This window comes from Priapulus caudatus, unplaced genomic scaffold, assembly GCF_000485595.1.
Source record: "Priapulus caudatus unplaced genomic scaffold, Priapulus_caudatus-5.0.1 Scaffold65, whole genome shotgun sequence".
NCBI classification, from domain to species: domain Eukaryota; kingdom Metazoa; phylum Priapulida; class Priapulimorpha; order Priapulimorphida; family Priapulidae; genus Priapulus; species Priapulus caudatus.
This window is the reverse complement of record NW_014577126.1, coordinates 165,195-192,913: the sequence shown is the minus strand read 5'-3', so window position 1 is coordinate 192,913 and position 27,719 is coordinate 165,195. Positions and strand designations below refer to the sequence as shown.

Genomic DNA, 27,719 nt, shown 5'->3' with positions numbered 1-27,719 from the left:
AAAGGGAGAATCAGAAAGCTTGTAGAACGATGGCAGAGTTCATCGGGACAGCTCTGTTACAGGCAGGTCTCTTTCATCATCTGGAGCTAAGGTAAAACATAAGCAGCGTTCGCAGCCTCACCAAATCGCAGAACAGAAACCAAGCTGAACAGGATTAACTGGACACACAAACTGAAAGCCCACATGTTTAAGATCGGGGCAAGTGATAGTCCCCCTATGCGACCTGTGGCCTCGCCCAATGAAAGCCGTGGAACACAAGTTATTACATTGCTCACGACTCAAGGTTAGCAGGGAGAAGATGACTGACACGATCGAACTGGGGTATGTGAAGACCAACACCAACCCAAGCCATCGGTCTATTGACATAGCCAGCCCTTACTGGGGAAAACAGGAATCTTACACCAGAGATGGATGCCACCATCAACAGGCCCTCTCCACGATTCCTGTCTGAGTCCATCCAAGAATTTAGCCACATACACTCGTTGTTACCAATTTTTAAAAACTACAACAACAAATTACTATGACGGAACACGGTAGCTAATGATACAAAAGGGTTTTACATTCGTGACCATGACCTCGTGAAGTAGGAGGATAAACGAATAACAACAACAAAAGAATATTGCAAAGGGTTAGGGTTAGGGTCAGGGTCAGGGTCAGGGTTAGGGTTAGGGTTAGGGTTAGGGTTGCGTAGCCTGGAGGCTAGGCGACCGATTCCGGACGTGTAGCCACTGCGTATTCGAATAAACCTTTGGTCTATCGGGCCTTCGGTCTATCGGACCTTCGGTCTATAGGGCTGTAACCCCCCCCCCCAGACCCCCCTTTGCGTGCTCGCAACTATGGGTTACGGTTAGACCCCCCTGGTACAAATCCTGTACACGCCCCTGCCGAGCAAATTGCCAACATTGCGAACCTCCCCCCCCCCACCAAATAGAAAGCTGGCTACGGGCCTGTATCTAAGGTAAGACTAGCTAGAACAAATGCAATGCTATGTAAGCTTTGAAAATAATGTTATCCGATGAGACTTAATGCTAGAAATAGAACTATAGAAATATGATGTGGAAGCCGCCGGCCGTGACAATGACATAATTTTTCAGTATATCCAATGTTTTACGATTTTTTCATTTGTGTATGGTACGAGTAACATAAACTCATACTCATAGACATACTAATTACTACTCATAAAGATTACTAGTCATAAAGATTATACCGTACTATAGTCTTCAAAGTCCATCGATAAGTTCAATAATGACAATACTCACCAGTAGGCAGTAGTATAGTAATACTAGTAGTAGTAATAGTATTAGTACTAATAGTAGGCCTATAGTATATGATATATCGAATGCGGAAAGAAACAAAGTTGATCAAATAGAAAGATCAATAAAGCTTCAAATTTGCAATTAACCAAAGAGGAATGAAGATAATTCCAACATCGAATGGCATATACGAAGGAGCTAAACTTAAAGAGACCTTTTGAAGATGGCACGTGTCGCACGCATACTGATTGCGCTCTCATGTAAATAAATTACTACAAGCATATCTGGGTCATTCAAGTTGCTCACTCGCTGGCGGGTTTCTATATAAATAATCACCGAGCGCCATCTACTGGACATATTGCTAATCAATATTACTTCGTTTTATACACAAGGAAAATTCTTTACGATATAACATTTAAACCTTATGCTTTCCAAAACTTTACAAATCTTGCTTAAAGCAAGATTACAGAAAAATTAAAAACCTAACACACACAATTCACCTTCCCACACAAATTATGTTACCATGGTTTTTTTCTCTTTTAAACACTAGAAGCAATCATTTAATATTCAGTATAAAATGATAAATTCCCTATAACAGATAAAGCATGGTGACACACAAAGTCAATAACAACTAAACATAGTTATTTTATTTATCCTATGGGTTGTACAGCTATGTAATTCCTGTGTCAGGGTGATAAGCTGTAGAGCAAAATAGCAGTCTGGCCACTGAACCACTAGAGGCTGTAGCATTAACAAATTTATAAAACTTGTTAAATATTTTGCATAAAGATGTTCGTAGCTGTAACAGTTTCTTTTACAGGCACAGCCTTGAAGCACAATGAGCCAAACTTACGTATACCAGAACATTAACAAGTATGGCATCACCTGTACTACACCTGGTATCACAGCTAGCGAGAGTAACCTAAATGAGTTATTGCCATATCGAATGCTAAAAATGTGAGCGGCGCAGAGCCGGTTGGTCACGTAGGGGGCGCTCCTCCTCGTGATTGTTTCGTGAGCGATCGAGACCTCTTTTCTCGAAGAGTGGCTCGCTTCAACTTGAGGATTCTGTGAATGAAAATGAGAAGTGAATCAGAGTTCATCCGCAATGTGTGTACAGTCACTAGATTCTCACAGTAGCCATTGCAATGTTTGCACCTGTGAGACGTGATGAGCTACAGTGCTGCAGTGGTCCAGCAATGCATTCAGCTTTATTTTCAAAGGCTGCTGCTTGAAACGTCAATCATAGCAGTAAATGTTCTCAAAGTGTAAAACTAAAATCGAGCCCCTGGCTCTTAATAGCAGGGTCAGTGAATGCCTCATGATTCGGATCACCAAATAAACTGACAAGTCTGTCTTTAGTGACAGGCATGTAAAACAAAGGGATTTGGAGTGTAGCCACTTGCAAGTATCTAGAGGGGAAATTAGCTTCTTCTACTGTTTTCTCTACAGGTAACTCTTAGAAACAAAATGACATCCGTTGAGCCTCTCTTACCAGGGTCATGAAATTGTTAACAGAATATTATGTGCAATGACATCTCCATATCCGATGGCAAAATACTGATAAAATCTGTTAATTTGATGGTGATCAGAAGAAGAACATACTGAGGTTTCACTGTAGTTGTGTGGCTGGCTATGTAAACTGAATTTATTGTCTAAATTAAGAACTGCATAAAAGTACATACTGTTGTGAATGGTTTTCCCTGACTGAGTCAAATATTTACAACTAGAAGACCCTATAACAGACATGCTCACCTGGCCTTCATGGCCTGTTTGTCTTCCTCTGATGGCTCAGAGGGCTCAAACTCAGCCTCACGCACTGCAAAGCGGATCTTGTCCAAGCAGTCTGCAAGGTTGAGCATCTGAACACGCGTCCGGTCGGAAACAACGATGAACTCTCCGATTTTATTGATCCTAGTGTGGTACTGAAACGTGTCGGTAATTGCCTTAACCACATATCTACGTGCGCATGCGAGTAAACATAGCTGCTTGGGCATGTATACCCATCTATACTAGTATCTTCTACTGCTTATTGATTGCTGCTATTGTACTACATTATCCACGCGACGTAACGAGTCATCGAGCCTGATTGGGGTTAGTAAGTCGATACCATAACATTATAATGTTGGTAAAAAAATCCAACGACTGCAAGTATGGATGGTTATATGATTATCAATGTGACATCTTTCTGATTACAATATATATGTTCAAGTTTACAAACTTGCAGTTAGCAAGATTTAAGCTGTCGTTCGCCAACTGCTAATTAAAGTTGAATTTGGCGATAAAATGTTATAATTAATTTGCCAAAAAGCTAAAGCTAATTAGGCCCTTCACGCAAATTCTACCCAGTGGTACCTACTGGCACTACCAGTACCCACTGGCAACAGCTACAGGCTTGCTAACCCAAAGCATGAGGTACACCGAGTGTGTTCATTGTTTACTCAGTACTGAAACTTTTCCGGAAAAGACCGAAGATTAACATTAAATAGTTAGTAGATATCCATATCCTGAAAGTGTGCTCGCTGAATTAAAAATAATAAAGCATAAATTTGGCTACACATTTTCAGACCAATTTAACCAAATTGCTAACAATTTTTTTGTCTAGTTTAAACACCGAGTTAGTTACAATTCGTTGTACCATTTCTTTTAGCCTTTGTCTAGATTTTTCTGGAATCCAGTCTGCAGAATCGAGATGAAACCGAACCTCTGCTTTTGAGCTGACTGGAAGAAACAGATGGAAAATGTATACATGCACGCACATGATATAATCATACATACAGCTACAATGTACAATAACAGTAGTTAATTACTCTAGCTTTATCAATGGGTAAATCAATTTTAATACCTTTGTTAACATTTTGGCCCCCTGGTCCACCACTTCTTAAGTATTTGATGGCAAGTTTCTCTGCAATGGAAAAACACAATGTAACTATATAAGTTTGCAGTTTTAAATTTGTGGCATTAAACATTAGCAAAAACATTCATACACTTGTATGAATGTTCTATACACGGCTTCGTCGTAATAGTATTATATACTATACTATATCAGTGTTTCCCCTGCATTGACACAAGCGAGGTGGGCCGCCACACAGAAACACCGCCTCGCTGACAAAAACCTCATACAATGTGTTCAGAATAGCTTAGAATGCACCAAATTGCATCATTTTTTCAAACCCCCTAGCTGAGCGAGTGCCTACGGTGCTCGCTTTGCTAGGACCTCGAAACATGCAAGCACACACACAAAATTACCACCTCACAGACCTTTTTGGCCAGGGGAAACACTGCTATAAAAATAGTATAATCATATTTTATTCAGTTAGTAAATTGTGTTAATAGCCTTGGAACATATAGCTCACATCTCTTTGCAGACCATGTTATTGCATGACAAAAAAACTGCATTGGGCTTTGCTTTATAATGGTTTAGATAGCAAATTTCATGTGAATTACCTATAGGGATGAAGCCAGAGAAGTTGTCACCAGAAGAGTATGTATGCTGAAAAAGAACAGATCAGGTTTGCCATTTTTACATGAATTTGCTTCACATTTGAATGAAATATTAGAAGCTTCCTAAAAATGCTAAAATAGATTATTTTCCTTACAGTTATTATTTATTTATTCATTAATTTAAAGACAGTACATTGGTAAAAAATAGAACAATATGAGCTTGCATGCTCCTCACTGTCAGTGCAATAATAAAAAAACAGTTCTTGATTAAAAGTGCTAGCGTATGAGCTTTATTTTGAAATCATTGCTCGAAAATGTAATCTGGAAAAAAATATAGTGAAATATAGTCTCACCTAATTATTAGTGGATATATCACTGATTACACCAACTTAAAAAGCACTAAGAATTTATGCTGTTATAACATAGAAAATTGGAATTGAACACGCCGTAACACCATGGCATAGTTGATTATAGCAACAATTACTGACCACGACCTTGTAGACCTAGACTATGGTCTGTAGCCTAGCGGATGTTGGGGGGGAGTTGATTTGATAGCCAAGCGCCATGATACTGAAAAGATTTCTTGCCATTAGCTATTGATCTATATAGTAAGAAAGAGCAAAATTTTATTTCAAAGGTTGTAAGGGGCACATGAGTATTTAAAAAGACTCTTCTGTAGCGATGGTCTTAACTTGCCCCAGTCCTAAGCTAGGAAAATTGGTGTAGGCTAAAAGATCTTTGTAGGTGTGGCCGCCATGACCAATGACAAAGCAGAGTGCTCTTCTCTGTATTTTTTCGAGTTTGTTTTATGTTTTCCTGTGTAGTGTAGTGCCAAACAGCGGGACAGTAGTTGAAATTTCTGAGGCAGTATCAGGGGTAGAAATTAACATTTGAACAAGGTAGTCCAACCTGTCCTGCCCTCCCCTCCCCCAAAAAGTCCCTGCCCTCAAAAAGAGGGAGTCCGCAACAAAATGAGACAGTCCGCAGTATGAAGTTCAAAACTAAAGATATTAACAATAACGCGTATGCTTATTTTGAAGATTCATGTGGTTGCACGTCTGCCAAATTGTCTTTGGATATTTGCTGAAAAAACACGGCAATTCCGCAAGGCCGTGCTCTGGAACAAACTAGTTAGTATAGCAGAATTTTCAGGGAGTCACACAGACTCCTGCATACGTCAAATCAGGGAATATTTGACTCCAGACTCGCGTTAATTTCACACCCTCCTGTATGATTTGTAATATTGTATATTTGAAGTCTGGATTTGTAATCTAAGCTAAGTGGACCTCCAGCTTTAAGTTTAACCCGCTGCTTCAGCCCTTTATCACACTTTATCAACTAACCAGTTGTCTTCCTCGAAAATTGAGGTCTCATTCACTACACTAGTTAGCCCTAGAGGGTTATGCCAAGCTGACCTGTTTTTTGACACTGAGACCCTCAGTGTGGGTGGTGACTGCCACAGTGCCAGTTTTAGTACTTTTAGTTTTACCCCATTATTATTATCATTGACATTGTCATTGACAGTTATAATAATAATAATAATAATTTTTTTGTTTGTTTTTGTTTTGTTTAGTTTCTTGTTCACTGTTACTCAGTTTTATCGTTCATATGTTTTGATCATTTTCGCTGTCATGTTTTCGCGGTTTCACATGCATGCTCACCATCCACTATATGGCAACCAAGTATATTAGAATAATGACCCATCTGCCTACTATTAGCATGACATTTTATTTTGAGGGGTGGCAGATGTTGATAACCTGCGGGTTCTTTCGCCACTAAACTAGAATGCTTCCTTTGTAAACTAGATTAACTTGACTTGTATATTTCCCATTTGCAGCTGTACACTGTATATACACGACTTATGCACAAAATAAACATCTTGAATCTAATAATCTATTAGTATTACTAATACTACTACTAGAGACAGGCCCATTGTATGTGGTAATCCGAGCCAGCTTTATACATCTTTAAAAAATTCACCGCCTTGATCCACGTCCGGGGTTTGAACTCTAACTCTAAGTTCTAATAACAGGGTTCATACTAGTAAGACACATGTTGAAATAAGGACTTATAAGACCCTTTCTGGAGGCCAAAATGACTTTTTTACGCGATTTCTGATAGATCACCGACTATTAAAGTACACTAATAATATTTATATACACAATTGCACAGCAGATTTAATTATTCCGTATTATATATACAACAATTCTTACTCTAAGTCGAGAACAGTTTATAAAACAATGTTGAAAAATGGTCCTTTGGCAAAAAAATAACGCAGTGGCTACTGGTACGGTAGCCGTCGGTCGTTGAAGCCCCTTTTTGGCGTTAGGGTTAGGGTTAGGATTAGGGTTTAGGGTTAGGTTTAGGGTTAGGGTTAGGGTTAGGGTTAGGGTTCTAGCTCATCTAAACTCTGAAATCGTGAATTTATTTCCCAAGGCGTTATTTCGAAATCTGGCGCGACCGCCGCCATCTTTGTCTCGTTAAGTATGAAAGCGAATGGACTCCCGTACCCGTAGCCTCGAGACATTAAGATACGGCTACCGTACCCGTAGCCACTGCCAAAAAATAAGGACTATTAAGTACTTTTCTAAAATTTCACCAAAAATAAGTACTAATAAGTGCCCTTATTTTATTTTTGGCAAAATAAGTACTTATAAGACTTTGGAAGACCCGCTACGAACCCTGTAATAATAATGCCTAATGCCAGTAATGCACTAATGACTATAATGCCAATGGCAAAAAATGGAGATTATTTAGGTCGACCTAGCATTCACTAGGGCCTATTCTAAACTATTCAGTTTATTGCACTAAGTCTAAACTTGCCTTAATGGTAGGAACATTGCCACAATCAAGCGTACTTTTCGGGTATAAGTTATCTAAGCTTAATGCACTTTTGTATCCAGCCGCTGGCAAGACTCTGGACAGTCGAGTTTCCCTTAAAAGTAAGGAAAAACTGCGAGAAATTGACCTGAACATAACTTTTAATTGCTGTCAGCCATTACAGCTGTAAGCTGCTGCCATCTATAATTCAGATTGGTACTTCCCTGATTTTTGTGTGGATGATTTCGCATAAAAATTGTCAATACATGCTAATCCCATGATTACCCAAATATAATATCTATGTTGTTAGACTTAAAATATGAAGTTGTAACTTTAGAACTAATATTCATTGCAACTCTATACATTGCAAACACAAACACAAATAGACGAGAAAAATCACATAAATTTGTGTCAATAATTTTTACGCGTGTAACAAAACGATCATCACTGTTCTAGCATCTCAGCAAGATGTTTGATGAAACGCAAAGGAAAGCTTAGATTTTGTAAATAATTCATCCGATCACAATAATTTCTAGTGTGTGCGCATGAAACTGTCATTTAATTCTGCTCTTGTTATTTATTCACTACTAGTACTAGGCGCCTAGCCCGCCTACTACTACTACTATTATACTAGTACTACTACTAGTCTACTACAGTACTGGTACTACTATAGCCCGACCAGGCTGTGCGACGGATTGTCTATACAATCCTAACCCTAGCGATACCGTTTCTTGGAGCTAGTACTACTACTACTACAAATTATTGCCATCATCATTATCACCATCGCTATGATCACCATAAAATAACTCAACGCACTAAATATTCATGATTCAATATTATGAGATTATTGGCGGTTAACAGTGACAGTTATAACAGTGATAGTTGGTTATAATGATTGAATTTCGCGTCTCTCAATGAAACTTTTGGATGTCATTATGCTGAGTTCCTAACTCCCATCAGGCTCTCACATTATTGGAAATGACTCATGAAGTCACGTGATGGTCGCAGCGCGATAGCAGCCGTTAGTTGGCGCGGTCGAATGCAATGCGGATGTAGGTTGTGCCATAAATATACTATACCTATGAAAGTACGATCTCAGTCGCTATCTTACATGTGAATACTGTGTTCGTGGATTTCAACTGCGTTCCGGTGTGACTTAAAACGTGATCAATAGTTTATTCAACTAGTGGCACGTCTGCAAACGTCAACCGGCATAGCCGAAATTCTTCAAAATGGCCGATCGGCGTGAAAGCACATCTAATATGGCCGAGCTCCAATATCTCGTAGTTGACAAACAAGTGATAAATGATCCGGCGGCACAGGCAGAATGGACAGCAAAACGTTTGGTGTGGGTTCCCCACGAGACTCATGGTTTCGTGGCAGCCAGCATCAAAGCCGAGCGAGGAGAAGAGTTAGAAGTCGAGATCGCCGAAAGTGGCAAACGTTACCTTGTCAACAAGGATGATATCCAGAAAATGAATCCACCGAAATTCTCCAAAGTCGAGGATATGGCTGAGCTAACATGCTTGAATGAAGCATCCGTTTTACATAATCTGAAAGATCGGTATTTCTCCGGTTTAATTTATGTAAGTTAATTAATACATTTTGTCCTAATACTAATAGTAATACTAATAGTAATACTAATACTCAGTAATACTAATACTAATAGTAATACTAATACTAATAGTAATAGTAATAGTAATACTATAGTCTATAGTAATACTAATAGTAATAAGTAATAGGATTAGTATAGTAGTAATGATTGATGATGATGTCAGTAATGACGTAATGTCACCAAGTACTGGAGTTCAAGTAGTATGCTTGAGTGGTTATTTCAATTACATCTTAGTTCTATTACATGAATTTTTCTGTTGTAAGAATACTAACATCTTTACATCATTAGTATTACTATTAGTATTACTAGTTGAGCAATGGTGGTTGTGATGTTGGTTTGTGTTTGTTCGTGCCCTAAGTTTCAGTGGAGACACTGAGACAGGTCAGCAGTGCAGTTGCCCTGTCATAATCGGGTAGTCTGTTAGATCCTGCACGCAACCTACTTCATAAACTACGCCACTTGTTAATCTGTGACAAAGCTAATTTCTTGCAGAAGTGGCAGGACTTTAAAAGAGTAAAATAGTAGGGTAAAAAAATAGATCAACTCGGCATTTTTAACCAATAACTTCACACCCGTGCACAAATTGCAGCGAATTTTCCGCCATCATACCGCCACATCTGATCTATGCTGTTCGCCACAAGAAACAATGGCTAAAATCTCTAATTTGTGCATATAGGTGTGAAGTTAGTGCAGGGTTCAACTTCTCCAAGGGCACATATAGCCTGGCGGCCCGCCAGGCTATCGTCGAGCCCCGCCATCCTAAAATGCACCCGCCACGCTAAATATCATAGCCGCCATGCTGGTGCATACACAAGAAGTTCACACAATTAATCCACGTTGGTCTCAATGCTACAGGTACGGGAGTCCCACACACATGTACAAACAGTCACCCTATCCCTAACACTAACTCTAAACCGACTCGGCTATCTTATATATATACGTGTGTTATAGTACCAAAATTAATCTATGGTGTATGACCTTTTGCTTTAAATATTTTGCATCTGAACTGACAATCAATCCCAACCAACTGGTGTAGGCTAGCTGGCACAATAATGCTCATTTTCATACTTCAAATCAGAGTGTTTTCTAGCTCATCAAAAAATCTTAATCGTGAATTAAATCGTGAATTAATTTCCAACGGCATTATTACGGGGCAGGTAACCCAGTCTAACACGAGGTAGAGTAGACTGGTACACTTGCCGACCACTCCTTCCATTGTCAATGGTGACAATTTTTTTATATTTGTTTATGAGAGGTGAACTCGATTTGGAACCAGCAAATCAGCAAGTTCACCCCTACATTTTGGTATTTTTATTCCATTAATTATTTTGAATTTTCCGGTGGCTTTGCCCATGCAAAACAAACATTTTCACCCCACATGCAGTGCTTCAAATTTACACACAGTGTCCCAGATTGCATCTCAGAGCTTCTACAATTCAAAAATTTGAAACCCCCCGGACCCCCCTAGCAGTGAGTAGCACCCCCATGCTATAATTTAAAAGCGTGGAGAACCCTGTAGTGCATAAAACATAGTAAGTTAATACATTTTTACACAACTATGTGACTCACAGGGTTCTCCCTACGTTGCGCAAACGGGGCGCGCGCGCCCCGTTTGGGAAAACACCCCCTGTTTCAATCGTTGCGCCCCGTTTAAATTTACCTCCGCCCCGATTAAATTCCACCACAATAAAAGTTTGACAGCACGGGAATCGATCGTCAAGAATTCCCATTCGACCAGGACCACCGGCGCGTGTATTTTTACGCATGCACTGCAGACCATACACAAGTACAAACAGTTAACCTGTCCCGAACCCAACACTAACTGTACACAGACTCGGCTATCTTATATATATATACAAGAACCCCAAATACCGTCTATGGTGTGGTGGCGATTTTACGCATTAATTAGTGGTACGGTAAAAAAACACGCTCCCCGGTCCCCCCTAGTTTTCCCTCCCTTCCCCTCCCCCTCCCCTCCCCCCTGTTTCAATTTCATCCTGGGGAGAACCCTGACTCACTCTACAATAAAACCATTTCCATTTCTGTAGGAAATATGGTATCTAGGTGGAATGTGGAGGTTGCATATTTTCTTAGGTAGGCATTCTGTATGATATAACAAGCAAGCGACTGCTGTTTTTCAGACGTATTCAGGATTATTTTGCGTCGTAGTAAACCCATACAAGAGGTTGCCTATCTACACCGAAAAAGTAATCGAGCTGTATAAGGGCAGAAAACGTCACGAAGTGCCCCCACACGTGTACGCAATCACGGATAATGCGTACAGAAGCATGCTTCAAGGTAAGACCATGTCAACGTCTGTATAAAGAATTAGAACGCAATGCATGTATTACACCAAGAATGGTTGCATGCTCATTTTCATCTTTGTGTTAGCATAGAGGCAAATGACTAAGATCAACAAGATTCTAACTTGCTCTGACCAAGGTCTGATGTGTGGTAGGGGATGTAAGGAGCAGCTCAGGAAGTGTTCATGTCCTGCACCAAGACTGTCACTGTGTGTGTTCTCTAATCTAGATTCTGCTAGCCCATGTTTGCATGGCTAGCAGATTTTAGATGATGAAAAGCTAATCAGCGATAATCTTAGCACCGTACTAGTTATTGGCGAGCAATGGTTGATGAACGCTTTCTCGACGGAAACTGCTGGGGTGTGCTTTTCCCTGTTGCATCATCAGCAGCTATATCTACGCATGCGTGAGGGCCAGCCTGACACAAGCTGCATTGAGTTTCGTGCAGTGAAGAGCGTGATCGGCTGCTGAGGAATCTTCTTGCATTGGAGAGCCATACGGGAGTGACAGGTTTACTCCCGTGGAAATTGATGGTGGTGCTCGTGCTGGGTACAGCACCCGAACATCAACCGGCCGCCGGGGGGGGGGGAGAACTGGGGTGAGAAGCTGGCTCTTGCACCATCTTTGGCGAACACTACTTTGCATTCTGGGATGTTAGACAAGTGTCAGGGTCATTGCAGCAAATCTCTGCTTGAGTGAAGTGCACAAATGCACGGCATGGGCAGCAGCTTTGCAACAGTGTGTGTGGGGGGGGGGAGCGATAGCTGATCTGCTTGCTGGATCGCGTCTCACTATATACTGTACTAGATGATGTTGTACAGTGTTCCTTATGCGGGAGCATAAAGAAGCATTAGGAGCTGATGTCCATATCTGGAACGCACGATCATGTGCCTCGCATAATGTTTGCATTGTTTAGTGCATGGTGGAAGGTTCACTGTTCTCCTTCCACCAGCAGTCTCCACCTACTCTGGTTCAGTACCTCTTAAGTTACTGCCACACTGGCATTGTATAGTAACACCTCCCGATCAGTCACAGAACAGAGGCGAGCATAATCCATGTTTGTCCTGTCTTACAACATAAGCTATGAATTCAAGAACACTTGGCCTGACTAGGTTACTGCACTGCCAAAATGCTGCAATACGTACGTGGGCCTAACGCTCCTCTCTGGATACAACTGTGAGTACAATACTCTCAGAATACCTATGTGCATCTGTGCACATTTCTTCTAAAGGCAGTGCACCAGTTCTACTGCAGGCTATTTGTCAGCAGACTGGTGACTGGATTCACCTCGGTGACTCGATGTTCAGTTGTAAGAGTCCTATATATTAGCAACGCTATTTACTACATGGGAAGAGTGGGGTGGTGGTGCATTGTGGTGCCATCTCTGCCAGATATATGTAGGCCGACAGATCGCAGAGGTAAAGATCTGGCGGGTCACTGGGCTCAGTTCTCTCAGTTCAGGAATGCGTGTCGTTAGTGCCTATAGTAGTAGCCTGAAAGAAAGTTGGTCACATAGCCGTGCAGTGCACATTCTAGAAAGGCTCCCGTGTAGCTGCATTTTTTCGCGTGACGAAAGCCAGTCGTGCTTTCTCTCCCTGCTGAAATCTCCTGTCCATTGTTAAGAGTAAAGGTCCCTAGTTGAATACAGTAGTAGCCTGGCAGTAATAGTATAACAGCGAGATAACTTGACTAGCATATATATACCCTTGAATTGCATGTCCAACATGTACTTCGCGATATGACAGTGCCCTGGTTGAATGTAATCTTTTCCTGCTTATCAGTACCAGCAGTGCTTGGCACTGCTTGCAGTTGGGAAGTCAACCCGAGTATTTATCTATCCAATGTAGTTGGAGTGGGGGGCAGAACTTTATTATCTGTGCTCTCTCTGCCACCACATATATTGGCAACATCCGGGTCACTATTCTACGTGCAAAAGGCACAATAGCTGTAATTGTAGATCGTATACATGTCTAAACAATGCCTATGGACAGGACCTAGAATGATTATGGTACGCATGGGGTGGGGTTATTTGGCAACCAGTGATCAATCCATATGTGAGCTGGAAGGTGTTGCTGCTGTTGCATAATTACATTTGCATGCTTACATGGAAGTCTTGTGTCATGAGTAATGAACTCGTTAATGCCGAGTTAATATTGCATGGACTCAGTTTATAACATGGACTGTCGGCAGGACAGTAGGTTTTAACTTTACTAATACGTAATATTAGTAATAACTACCTCGTTGGAATAGTCACTGGCCAACTTTCGCTAGTCGGCAGCAGGATATTTCACGGGACCACAACATCCTATTCGTTATGGTTGGAATGCAGCTCATACACTCAACATGCATCATGCCTCCTTGATTTAATCTTGCGCGTAATAGAAGACTACATAAAGCAGACTAGACTCACTGTAGCTATCGCCACTCGCATACCTTCCACGAGCAATTGAGGATGGTCTTGCAATTGCTAGCCAATAATTCTTAACTGAGCCATGGCACTATTGTGGGAAAGTAAAGGCTGCCTGGCCATAGCTGTACTAAATGTGTGCAGCTAATTTTGCATTTCTATGTAACCTATCGCCTGAGCATTATCACTAGAGCCATGGTATGTTTTGTATGTTAGTAGTTAGCTCGAAGCTAGCCAACCTATGTTTCAGTTAAGCTCTGGATAGCTAGCCACCAACATCTGATCTTTTAGGTAAATTACCTACTAGTAATTAGGGCAATTACTAATTGGCAGGTTTCGCCTGTAGAATAATAAATGTGTGGACAGGGTCGCCAGGCCACCGTATTTGTTTATAACTTTCACCATTTTGTCTCTCACTCTCAGCTGTAGAACTTTCATATAAGTTCTCGGTGATCAGCCGTGCAGCATCGGTGATCCTCCTTCCCTCCATCGTGGCGAGGCGGGGAGAGTGAATCATGTATGATGAAATTGTACGAGTGCATGTGGGAGCGGTCAAGCCTGAATACACTCACACATGAGCCATCTAAATGGCTCATGCCTACAGGGTTCTGGCCAGGATTTTTTAGTGCCGGGCGCATCCAGTTGCAAGCGCCGTAGGCGCGAAGCGAATCTAGGGGGTCCGGGGCCATCCCCCCCCCCCGGGAAATTTTTGATTTTGGATAGTCTGAAACTCAATTTCCTGCATTCTGAGCAATAAAAAGCCCATATTTATCAGACTTTTTTTTTTAATTAAAAATTAGTGCCGGGTGGAGATAACTGACTCGTTTATAGTGCCAGGCAGCAACCGCGAGTGCTGGGCACACCCGCCCACCGCCGCCCACCGTTGGCAGAACCCTGTGCCTATGGTAGTCTAGAGAATCATTGATCACCATAAATCTATTTCACTGCCCCACCGTTATTTTGGCAGCGAACGATTGTGATCATGTGATGACTGATGTCAGTGGACAGCGAGACAGTATGACTCACTCGCGGCGGGCTGCCGGGAGAAGAAATAGAGGGCGCGCCTGTTGCTATTGGGTGAGGCCGTCGGAAGTCATGTCCACGGAGGCTAGCCGTTACACGTGCGTCGTGCTGACGTGGAGCCGGCTGCTACTGCTACTGCTAGACAGCTGCTGCTGCCGCTATTCGCTGCTGCTGCTGCTGCTGCTGTTACTCATTTATGCACCGAGCAGTACGCAGCGGTCGGCACGAGTGCGATGAATGGGTTGGGATGTGAGTCCCTACTGACACTGCTAGGTCACTTGGCGCGTTCCTACTAGATATATTCCGGCCGAGAGGCAACACTGTAGGCGTGGGTGTTTCGCGCCGGGTGGTTAGTAAGTACTGCGTTTTCCGTGCATGGCATTTTTGAGCGGGGTGGGGTAGAAGTTATTCTGTACTGTGTGCTTAATACAACGTCAATTCAGTGGTGTTTTGAGGTCTTCTCTGCTGGTTGGTTTAATGCACTGCCCTGTAGTCCGCGATTCTGGGGGTTCTCTGTGCTGGAATGACCAGCTTTCATGCGTCTCTGCGCGTGCTGCCATACAGTTCCAGCCACTGTCCATGCTGGCACCTTCTGACGCAGGCTGTCGTTTCACTGCTGAGCATCCTCGCGGCACGTTGAAGGGTAGTCCCGGTGACTAGAATGTCACACAGCCGTGCCGCCAGGGTCCCGTCGCTCGCGCGCGAAATCGCAGCTCGGTTGTCGTTGACCAGCGGCGAACAAACTGGTTTCCCAGTCCCTACATCTCTCTCCCCTCTCACTCGCCCCTCTAACTCTCCTGCGCTTTCTGTCCCGCTCTCTATCTCTTCCCCCTCTTACCTCCCTCCCCTCTCTCTCTCTCTCTCGCTCGCGCGCGCACATGTATGCGCATATGTACCGGCTGCAATTACCTACAGATAGCCCTTAGTTAAAAAGCGTAGAAAATTCGCCGCACGCCGACTTGAGTAGGTACAAGAGAGTGCATATCTGCACGAGGAGAAGATTGCAGGGAGCTCCGTGCTAGCTTGGAGAGCGTAGGTTTACGACGTCACGTGCCTTCAGTGACCTGTGCTGCGTGCCTGCGCAGTTAGCTTTAGCGCTCGCGATCTGGAGCAGCGGCTGACTCGACACGGGTCTCCGCCTATGGCATTGTCTCGGAAGATCTAACCTGTTCCGCCGTCCGACAACGAGTTCATTCTACTTCCCCGTGCGAAGACGTCTTCGCGCGGGCTGTAAATATCGGCCGATAGGCGATGCACGACCGAGTTACACGCGAGCATACACTACACCCGCTGTGGGAGCCGCGGCTGGATTTTGCGTTGGCGGCGCGAGCATTGTGTGCTCGCGACCTGCGTGTGGTGTGCTGCCGTTACGGTTTTGCGTGCGTTAACGTTACGTCTCTCGGATGTTGGGTACCGGGGGGGGGGCGAATAATTGTGTTACCTGTCTGTTAACGTCACGTTGCGTCAACGTAAAGCCGCTCAGGTAGTAAAAAAAATCGCGTTACCGTACCTGTACTCACGCAGCGCGGCGCGTTTTTTTTGCGTGCGTGCGTTTCTGCCCGCTCTCTCCCCACGAGCAGACGACGTTGCCGTGGCGATGCGCGTTTATATAAGCAGGGTTGTTGCATCGAGTCGGCATTACAAGACCGAGAGTCAAGAATAATGTCTTTCTCGCGTACACGGACCGAACCTGTTCTGTTCACGCGAGCTCAAGCAGGAATGCGCTCACACCCGACTCCCGAGTGTTTCCCGCGTGTGTGGTGGCTGCACTAGTTACAGGTGTGGCTTACGTTTGGTCCGTCGCGCGCCTACAGTGTGCGGTCGGGCACCTGCCTGTATCGCAGTCTGATGCATCCCCAGGAACACGCATACAGGACGCGCGGTCTTTCACCAGTGTGTGATGTCGACGGCGATGTAATGTTATGTGCATCCTTAATGCGCTGGGAATGATGAAGATCCACACTGCCTCACGGCAGCAGACACTAAATTCCTCTAGAATAATTGATGAACGCTGCAGCTGGCAGTTGAACAAAATAGCACTGGGCATGACTTCATGCCTGGTTTTAAAATGCCATTGTCCCCTGCCCTATGTTAAGGGCTTCTGTGCGTGGTGCGAGTGAGTCGCCCTCGATCCATTCTACTCGGCAACGCATGTGGACCTTTGTTTACTTACGTTACATGGGATTTTATTTGACCACATACATACCTAGTAGTACACAACTCGGGGTGGGAGTGGAGGGCATGCTGTCATCGGGTGCTGCTTGTGGGGGCCTGTGTGGGGTTTATGAATTGTTTATGCCTGGTGCACGTCTGTCGGACCTAGTGCGTCTGCACAAGACGCATGTTTACCCATGTAACCACATACAAGTTTATTTGACTGCGCACACAATCCTACACAGAATTACGTGGTGTATGGTGATCGCGGTGGAAAGAGGGGGTGCTGTGGCAGGCAGTGTGTGCAGTCGTGCTTGTGTGCGTGCGTGCGTACGCGCTGCTGGCGCAGGCATTGTGCGTGTGTGCGTGTATGGTGTGTGTGTATCTGTTTTAAGTTTTAACTGGTGAGGTTCACTGTTTTTTTTAGTTCTTGTGCTCTTACATTGTTCGCCCTCAACACACAAGGCTGGTAACTCACGGAAAGAGTGATGAGCGAACGGCTTGAAGATGCTCTGCTTTCAGACGGAAATGAGTCATTGTGGCGTAACTCTTAGTAATAACTCGATGAGAGAACTAATCTGTTCTCTCATTGGAGGCGAGACAGTCGCCGTAGAATCTGTGCGATGACTAATAGCGAATAATGCGGCGATGCAGACAGTGATGAGCGAGGATGCAGAGAACAGCAATAGAGAGTGGCGAGCGTGAGAAGCGTTCGTGCACGAGTCGGTCCGCTGCATAGTGGGGTCTGTATTTGTAATGTTCAGCACACGAGGGTGGCGAAATTCTGATCGAATGTGGGGTAGTCGGGAGTCTGTCAAATTAACTCACGGATGAGTTGGTTGCAACAACGTCTAGTCCGATGGTCGACTTTCATGTCATATTTAGTAAAGCCACTACTTGGTATTTAGGTGCTGAAAACTCCCGTTTTACCATTTAACGCTTTAGCTCAAAATGTTTATGAATGCTTACAAGTTACAATGTGCTGGATTGTAGGATTAGTAAAATTTTAAACGTCTTACTAAAGGTCAGAATGATGAGAATTGGTGTCGTCTTACGAGACCACGACATGACGATACGAAATCTAGTACAAGTAGTAGTTAGTGATGTCACGATCGTCGATTATACTCGATCATCGGTTGAACAGTGGGTCGAACCAAGCGCTTGGTTATCAAAATCCATAATCGATTTCATCGTAGAAAAAAAAAATCGAAATAAATGTAAAACTTGGAAAAGAACGTGGAAAAGTGATGAGAATCAGAGATATCATCGCTACTATACAAGTTATCCTTTATTAACATACATGTATTATACACACAGTAGTAAACAGTGCAAAACAAACAGTAAACAGGGCTAAACAAGCACATACATGCACACATGTACATGCACACGACGTTACGCACACGCAGGCATTCAACACCCCGAGTAACCGATTGTAACCGATCATCGGTTACTTGGGTCCAACCGATGATCGATTACGAAACTATACAACCGATTGACAACACTAGTAGTAGTCTGTCCGTATGACTAAAGGGCTTATGTCGGGCTTGCGAGCCGACTCGACTGGAATCAACTGGCTGCAATTCACTGCGACTGGCTGCCGCCACTAGTTGCTCGGAATAGAACAGTGGGCAACTGGACGCAACTAGTCGCGGACGATCGCTTCCAGTAGCTCGAAATCCAGTTGCTTCCAGTCGAGTCGGCTCGCAAGCCCGACATAAGCCCCCCTTAAGGTTTGTAGCGATCGGTTACCATCGCACCCTCTCTTGTGAACTAACCGAGCCCGTGAAGATGTTTAACAAGTAAGTCAGTGTCGAGTGGTTGTTGTACATACAGCGAGAGCGCACCACGAGAGGCCGTGTCCTCGTCGTGTTATTGCAGCCGGTGGCGACCATTGCTTCCACGCAGCCCGCCCATCCGGCTGCAGCTGCGGATCCCCCCTTCAAACCTCTGTCCTCTATGACACCGCCGCCGCCCTGTCAGCGAACACCGTCAAAAGGCAGCTGGGTGCGTGTTCGTCCGCGCGCGCGCGTGCGTGTCACTGGTGGTTATATATATATATATATATATATATATATATGCTGGCAAGTCGCCTCGCTACTCGCGTGATGGACCGCCCCGCGCCGCTGCCCGCAGTCATGGAGCAGCCGCCGCCCGGCGTCAGGGGCGGAAACTGGTTTTTGTGCTCGCGCCGAAATATCAGCTGCTGTCGTCTGTGTTCATATTTTGAGAAAAGGTGGGAGAGGGGGAATCCGAATGACGAGAGAGAGAGAGAGAGAAAAAAGAAGAAGAGAGAGAGAGTAAGATAGCGGGGGGGGGGGGGGGGAGGCAAGTGGGCAGGCAGGCAGTCAGACAGACAGGCAGGTACGGACGTATAGACTCAGTGGTGATGTGGGGAAGGAAGAATGAGAGAGGAAAGCGCGGGAGCGGAGCTTGATATGGGTGGATAATGGCTTGATGAGAATTGCGTGGGCGGGATTTCAGATTACGGGCGGGGCTGGAAGTCTCGACACGCGTTCCTGCTAATATATTCTGGCGGGAATATTTTTTGTCTACTGAAAATTGCTGGAATCGGTGAGGGTTGTTGGGTGTTGGTGCGTGGCGGGCGTGGTCTGTGGTGTAGGAAGTGGGGAGGAATCGCGATTAAATTTCAGTCATGTCTAGAAATATGGGATAGGAATACTTACACGTAGCAGTATGCATACGTATACTATAGCTATGCGTGCGTGCGTGTGTGTTTGTGTGCTGTAGTTACCCATACTACCACCTGCAGTGGACGGGTGTGAATTTTTGACACGGTAGCTCAGCTGGACCTGCCGCAGTAGAAGAAGAGCTAGCTTTACGTGCTGTATCCCTGGGCTCAGAACACGTAGTTTGTCCTCGTACTACTACCACTACCAGCAAATATCGGGTGGTGCGGCTGGTGCCTGTAGTATGCCAGTTCACACCGGCCCCTGGAGCGAGTGGAATAACACTCAGTTTCACTCATTCAGTTGAAAACGTCGGCGTGACGTCAGACCGTTTCTAGACGCCGGGCAACGATATAATTAACATTGATCAATTTTCAATTATTCAGTGTTTACTAAATTATTAATCACTAGTTTTTTGTCAATTTTTAAAAATCGAGGTAGGCATAGTCTGCAAGTAAGTTCTGTTGCTCTCTAAGACAAGCCACGACGTAAGGCTATTTTTATAGTGCATTGTCTTTGTCTTTGAGGGATCAGGCTGTCACAGTGTGTTAGCCAGAGACCTGTCTGTAGAATCCAGAGACCTCGTCCAAGAATAGGCTATCCAAAAGACGGGTAGACCTGTCTTTTGGATGGCCTATTCTTGGATGAGATATCCAGATGAAATTTGATGGAGACGGCATGAGGGCGGCCCAATTTTAGTCTCACTCTACATAGTGAAACATAATTAATATGCAGTCTAGTAGATCTATCTATGCATTAAGGATACTGTTACTGTTAGGGTTACGGACCGGTAAGACTGTATTAAGGGCATTGCAACGTAACTACTCATCAAATTCAATCAAACTCATATCCATTACATACGAGAGATACATGTCTCTCTACGCTCTCGATGAAATTATTATTTTTTAATTCATCACGAATTAATTGACGGCTAAAATTGTGAATTTATACAAAAACATTATTTTTTTGCTATTTCTCAGAAACATCAAAGAGTTGGGACCTAAACTTTTAACCATAAGTTGTTCATAATATGAACTAAAAAAGGGTCCCTGGATTTTTTTTTAAATGCTTTAATTTAGGAAATAAGTTGAAAAGATTTCCAAAAATTTGTAGTGAATTTCTAAATGCAACAATTTCGTAAACAAAGAGCCATAACTCATAAAATATAATATTTAAAATAAAAATTCCAGGGACCCATGGTTAGCATTGAAACGTAACAAAAAATTTCGGAATCGGAGTTGCGAGTTTAAAGAAATAGAGCTTGAAAGATCACCTACTTTAGCATTTTTAACAACTGAGATATCAGCACTTTTCTAAATTCCCCATCATTGAACGCCTGTGTTAGGAATTGACTAATGCGGGGATTTGGAACTGTTTGGGAGGCTACATACATAATTTCTACGTATACTATTACATAGCTGCCCATGGCTGCGATCTATCAAATAAAGTGGGTATTGAAATTTCGACCGAAATTCACCTCCCAACCCTTACAGTATCCTTAATGACACTTTGTATAACTGACAGTTCAGTGCTTATAAATATAACAATATGAAATCATATCAGATTCCTGTCTTTTTGGCATTTCAGACTATTTTGTAATGAGTCATGACCCGTGTCTGAGGAATGATAACCCATCAATAAACTTATCTCTCCTCCCACAAGGGGATGTATTCTTGATACCGGTACTATACATATATAAATATACTTGATACCGGTTCATATATCATTAGAAAGTGTAGGCAAGGCTCGACACTAACTTTTTTTTTCAGTGGCCCGAAAATGAAATCTGGTGGCCCGAAAAAAAACAAAGAAAAACATTATAAATCTTTATTTCAATCTCGTATTGTATATTATTTGAAAATTGGGCCGTCTGCCGTCTGATGCACTTGCACAAGTCTTTAAACAAACCCCACACAAGGCACACACTGACATTGATGATTGAGCGCATACATTTTGAATATCCATTCCAACGCAATCAAATTTCACGAGCAGAATCTTGCATAACCATTTTTCTACTTTCACTCATTATTTATCTAAACACGCGGGGCGTGCACATGCTATCGATCAGTTTCAGACGTTCAAGAAGATCAAAGTCACAGAGCATGCAAATATTAAAAACAAGTAACTGTAAATAAAACAACAACACATGGGCTTTTCATGTTAAAATAAAACATATACATTTAATCTCATGAAAGTTAAAATGTCTGGCAGACTTTGAAACTGTAAAAATAAAATCATGCAGATTAATAAGATAAAGTAGAACCATAATTATTCAAACAAAGTAGCCGGGTACGCATGCATTTAAAAAGAAAAAGCAACCATGTCTAAGACTAAGTTCAATATTTCGTTGCGTAAAGAGACAGAGAAAATGCATAAATAAACTTACAAAGCACTAATATTACACTTCGGATTAAAATACTGATCACCTTCAGAATAGTTCATTATTACGATCGCGAACTTCGAAACCGCTGGCAGTTTCGCGTTCGGATCCGAAACAGTGAGCACCAGTGGCAGCATGCACATCAGGGTGACCAGACGTCCCGTATTTTGCCCCATGGTCCCGCGCTGTATTGTCCATGTCCATGTCCATGTCCATGTCGCTGTCCCATTGTCCATGGTAGGGACGGCATGTGTGTCCCGTATTTTAACATTTGAACAAAATAACATCAAAAAAGGAAGAAATTTCATCATTTTTATTATACATATGTTTGCCTCCGAAACTCTCATGCGCTCACGTTCATTTACATACGGCCTCCACAGAACACTGCAACAGCGTATCGTCTAGACGCATTGTCTGGTTCGCGTTGATACAATGTAATCACATGTATGCTGGCGCTTGCAAAATATGCTATGGCCTCGCGCCCGCTCAGATTTTGACCGTCTGGCTAGACTGTTCGCGCCGACTGTTCGTCGGGGGCAGAGCGTGTACATTGTCTAGCAGAGCGTGACGGCCGGCATACATTCTAAACACAATAACGTGGCTGCTTGCATGCCGAAGTAGAGCGGATAAACCGTCCAGTGTATGCCCGCGTAGATGCTGTCACATGCGTACGTGTGCCCTCCGCTCGCGATTGTCTGGCTCTCTTTTGATGAAGTTAGCAGGTAAGAAAGTCAATTATTTTTATCACAAGACACTCTTTGAAATTAGTGCCATCGGGCACCCAATATTTCATTGCTTTTGGAAAATTTTGTTTGGCCGACATCAAAGTTTGGTGGGCCACCTGGGCCAACTCGGGCCACGCTATAGTGTCGAGCCTTGGTGTAGGCGCTCTACTTTACAGAAATAGCAAACTTATTGACTGAAGAGGCTTGAGTAGCCTATTAAACGCTAACGTTAAAAAAGGCTTGAATCCCCTCAAAACGGTTAAAATTGCTTTAGCAGACGTCAGCTGGCCAGGTCTGCTATACTGCGTTTTTTCCTAAATTTGTCCTGTCTAAACAAATAAAATAACGTAAGAAACAGTCTGAACAGTAGTTTGCCATGTTAAATGTTCACTGGTTTGTCATACTTTAAATGATGTACGCCTGATTGCTATGCTTAAAAATGTGTTTACACACTGTCTCATTACGCGGTCTGCAAGTAGGTTCGTGTGCACTCTAAGACAAGACATATATATATATGGTCGACGAGGTAAGGTTGTTGTTATAAGGCATTGAGGATCAGGCTGTCACAGTGCATTAGCCAGAGACCCGTCTACCGTCTTTGGACGCCTATTCTTGATGAGACGCGACGATGAAATTTATAAGAGACAGCAGAGGGCAGCCCATTTTAGTCTCACTCTACATAGGTGAAACATCATTATGTAGAGTAGATGCATTAATGACACCTTCTTGTATAACTGACAACAGTGCTTATAAGAATATAAAATCATATCAGACTTCCTGTCTTTTTTAGCATTTTTAGACTAAATTTCCTCGATTTTAAGGGGAATTACTGTTTAAAAAAAAATCTGCACCATAGGAGGGGGAAAACTCTCCACACCCTCGCGCCCGCAGCATCCTCGCTTTGCTCGGATGGCAAGACTCCCTGATTTTTCCCTGGCTAACACCCTGGCTGTCAATAAATTGGCATATTCAAAATGGTAGTGCTGCGGCATAGCAAAAGGAATAAATGTAATGGTGTGATGTCATTATATTTTTATTGGTGTATTTTTATTGTTTCTGAATGCCAGTTGTAGTTATTAAGGCAGGTAAACCTGCTACAACACTGAAAAATGGTGTGGCGTGCAGAAAAATATTCGTTATTTCGTGTCGCTGATTAGTGGGGCATGCAGGTACGTTAAATACAGTATTTAGTAGCTGCGTGGTTGGGTTCACGAGCAATGGTATCTCCATTTGTTTTGCCATTATGGCCGCTGTTACACTTGACGATTTTAGCCAGCGTATGCCGGCGTATCAAAATTTCCTCTAAAACGCTGGCATACGCATGAACTATCGATGTTTTTTTCTAATTTTGGGCATATACATAGCGTATACATAACGAGTTGGACGTATACATAACGTATAATAGTAACTTATATAGAACGTTTCGATAACTTATAGATAACTTATACCAACGAATTGCTTAGCAAACAACGCCGGCGTTCACAACTTATGCCCAACGCATGCCCCAGCTTATGCATAGCACGCGGGCAGCGTATCGGCCGCCGATCACGTGTCGTAGGCCTATAATAAGGCTGCCCGCTCGCCGATTCAATAACTGCACTAGACTCAGGCAGTATCAACATCAACGCGTCGCAGTATCAAACATGCCAATACCATTTTTTATATACCAATTCCCCTAAAAGCCTGCCAATACGCATTATACGGTAGCTGTAAGTTAGAAACACGTTCAGCAAGTTCTGTGGTCGTCTGGAACACGGCAATACGTCTACATACATCAATATGCGTTGAGATATATGCGATATAAGTTACACAAAGGTTCAAAGCACGTTACTCGTAAGTTTTGGGTACCTAGACATTATCTCGACCGTATTTCGACTTATGGCCCGCGTATGCGGCCGTATGGGTCATACGTAGGGTCCCTAAATACAGAGAGTGCGCTGCATGACGATGCGGAAAAATTGCGTCACGTGGTCGCGCTGACGACATGTAGTGATGTAACGACTCACGATCATCGATTATACTCGATCATCACGTTGAACAGTGGTTCGAACCAAGCGCTTTGTTATCAAAATCCATAATCGATTTCATAAAAAAAAAAAACTTGAAAAGTGATGAGAATCAGAGATATCATCGCTACTATACAGAGTTATCTTTATTAACATACATGCGATTATACACAGTAGTAAACAGTGCAAAACAAACAGTAAAACAGGCTAGATACACCACATACATCCACACACGTAGCTCCAAGAAACGGTATTGCTAGGGTTAGAATACCGAGCATGTAGGTTGCTAGGTTAGAATACCTGTATATTGACGTCAGTCACACAGGCCTGGTCGGGTTAGCACACACGTACATCGCGCACGACGTTACGCACACGCAGGCCATTCAACACCCCGAGTAACCGAGTTGTAACGATCATCGTTTACTTGGCGTCCACCGATGATCGATTACGAAATTACAACCCGATTGACCAACACTAACGACATGTTGTTTCCAAATGGATATGCACGGGCTATGGCCGTAAGAAAGTGTACAATTAAATAGTGATGTCACGATCATCGATTATACTCGATCATCGTGACAGTGGCTCGAACCAAGCGCTGGTTTATCAAATCCATAATCGATTTAATCAAAAAATAAAATAAATAAATAATTTTTTTTTTTTTTTAATTTGACAAGAAAACTTGGAAAAAGTGATACAATCAGTACATTATTTATACACACAGTAGTAAAGTGCAAAACAAACAGTAAACAGGGCTAAACAAGCACATACATGCACAACACGTACATGCACACGACGTTACGCACACGCAGCATTCAACACCCGAGTAACGCGATTGTAACCGATCATCGTTACTTGGGTCCAGCCGATGATCGATGTACGAAATTACAAACCGATTGACAACACTACAATTTAAATTATCATATGGCGCGAACGATTGAGTTACATTCTAGAAATCTAGGATACACATAGACACATTCTTAGCTATAATCCTGTGAATTTGAGTTTATTGAAGCACGATTAGTCTAATTAATTACTACGGACCATTGTACAGCGTATCCATACAGCGCTGTACTTAAGCGCAGCGTGAGGATCCATTTGGAAACAAAAATGGCGTCAAATCCTGAGTTGGCGCAACCTCTCTGTATACAGGGACCCTAGGCATACGCTGGCATACTGCCTTCGTCGTACTACGACGTATACCAGCGTGCTCAGCGTGCTCTTAACTTATACAAAGCTTACCCATAATTTACGACGTACGCCAGCGTATTCACAAAATTTTTTCATACGTCGGTATACGCTGTGCTTTCATACGGAGGTGTGACAGCGCCATAATGCGGATGAGCTATTTGTTATTTGTTGCGGATTTGTTGTATTTATGTCAAGATCTATAGAAATGAGAGCGTCTACACTGGGTGCGCTTCAGAAATTCTAGCAGGCTTATGATGATGTATCTTATACATAATAGACTGGCTCAATGAATCCGTGGTAACATAATGCTCATGTGTTGCACGCAGCAATGGGAACCGTTTGGTGGTCTATCTAATGATTGGTTACTCGGATGTCCGAGCTCCAATTTTAGCTGGCCCAGTAAGGCCCACGTCACACCAGAGCTACGCTCATCACGATCGCCCCGTCCTAAAAAATTTGCCGCGAGCTGGTGAGCGTGGTTGAGAGCGTGGCCAATTGGGCCCCAGCGGGCCCAGCGCCGATACTACGATCAACATGCGTCTATACTACGACTAAGTGCGTCTTACCCGATCTCATTGCGCCCAACAAGCTTTCACCACGCTCAACACCACGCCCCGCATCACGCTTGCACTGCGCGGACTGCGTCATTATTGCGACCAAGCAGATCGTGTGCGTTCGACAACGACGCTTGCACGTGGTCTTAGCAACGCTCGTACCGCGCCTCAACTGCGGCGCCCAATCACGCCCGACTGCGCTGGCAACGGATCATAAAAATACCGCGCGCCGCGTTCTATTACATCATCATTCATTCTGCCGTGCTGTTCAAATTAACATCAAGATAATTATTAAGATCAACATATCACACTAAATCAAAGATTATTGGTTTAACTGATGTTGTAGCTTTGTTAATAGAATGTGTTCAATACAGATGTTGTTTTTGATTTATGTTTGTGTTACTGTTATGTTTTATTATATTATGTTATGTTGTGTTATATTTATGTTAATGTTTTATTTTTGTTTATCACACTCTAATTATTATTGTTGCCGTTTGTGAAAGTTCGAATAAATCAGGGTTTCCACCAAAAACAAGATGTTATGTTTAATGCTTAGTTATTTGGTTTGTATAATAAAATCTGTGATTTGTAAGTAATAAAAGTGAACTTAAATAAATATCAAATTAAAAATGTGTTACAATCATATGAGTGCAACACATTTTTATCTTTAAATAGTAATTTCATTTTATTACACACATGTATTTTGATATATTTCAAATATATGTATGACATATCTTTATTTACACTTTATTAACATAAATATAACATAACTTTATTGGACTTGGATTTACAATAATCGTGTCTTTTTGGATTTATTTAAAAGATACATTTTACATTCTTATAGACATTATTTAGCCTCTTACAGTCAATAATCTGTCTTCATCATGTATCATAAAATCCATCCTTCAACGTAGTCCATCCATCTTCACATTATCATACGGTCCTGCCATGGCACAGAATCCTGTCGGACTATTAAAGTACAGTTTCAGGTACTCTCTCTGCTTTCTTTGCGGCCACGCTGTCACGCGTTCGGGCCGGTCACTCGATTGACATCGTGCATATTTGCTGTTTCTCTCTCAGCAAGTCCTGGCACCATGTAATGTTGCTCGTCTTCATTGTCAAGCTGTGCATTCTGAAGGCCTGGGTAGCGTATTCTC

At 42.9% G+C, this 27,719-nt stretch overlaps 2 protein-coding genes across 2 annotated transcripts in view; one reads left to right on the top strand and one right to left on the bottom strand.

The window, feature by feature from the left end:
* Window positions 1–1,873: 1,873 nt before the first annotated feature.
* On the bottom strand, window positions 1,874–7,742 carry LOC106821247 (peptidyl-tRNA hydrolase ICT1, mitochondrial-like). The gene is made up of 6 exons (XM_014825964.1): window positions 7,521–7,742; window positions 4,701–4,746; window positions 4,099–4,158; window positions 3,892–3,974; window positions 3,009–3,178; window positions 1,874–2,321 (listed from the first exon to the last, which is right to left on the bottom strand). The coding sequence occupies exons 1-6, from the start codon at window positions 7,671–7,673 to the stop codon at window positions 2,234–2,236; spliced, it is 600 nt and encodes a 199-aa protein (XP_014681450.1). The 5' UTR covers window positions 7,674–7,742; the 3' UTR covers window positions 1,874–2,233.
* Window positions 7,743–8,519: 777 nt separating this feature from the next.
* Window positions 8,520–27,719, top strand: part of LOC106821248 (myosin-10-like) — an 86,089-nt gene continuing 66,889 nt past the window's right edge. Inside the window, exons 1-2 of the mRNA XM_014825965.1 lie at window positions 8,520–9,103; window positions 11,274–11,430. Coding sequence (XP_014681451.1) covers window positions 8,750–9,103; window positions 11,274–11,430 — 511 coding nt within the window. The 5' untranslated portion in view covers window positions 8,520–8,749. The remainder of the gene's footprint in view (window positions 9,104–11,273; window positions 11,431–27,719) is intronic.

Coding starts and splice junctions, on each gene's coding strand:
- LOC106821247 (XM_014825964.1), bottom strand. CDS start 7,673: ATGTTCAGGTCAATTTCTCGCAGTTTTTCCTTACTTTTAAGGGAAACT. Junction 3,975..4,098: donor GGGCCAAAATGTTAACAAAG/GTATTAAAATTG, acceptor TGTTTCTTCCAG/TCAGCTCAAAAGCAGAGGTT. Junction 2,322..3,008: donor AAACAGGCCATGAAGGCCAG/GTGAGCATGTCT, acceptor TTTCATTCACAG/AATCCTCAAGTTGAAGCGAG.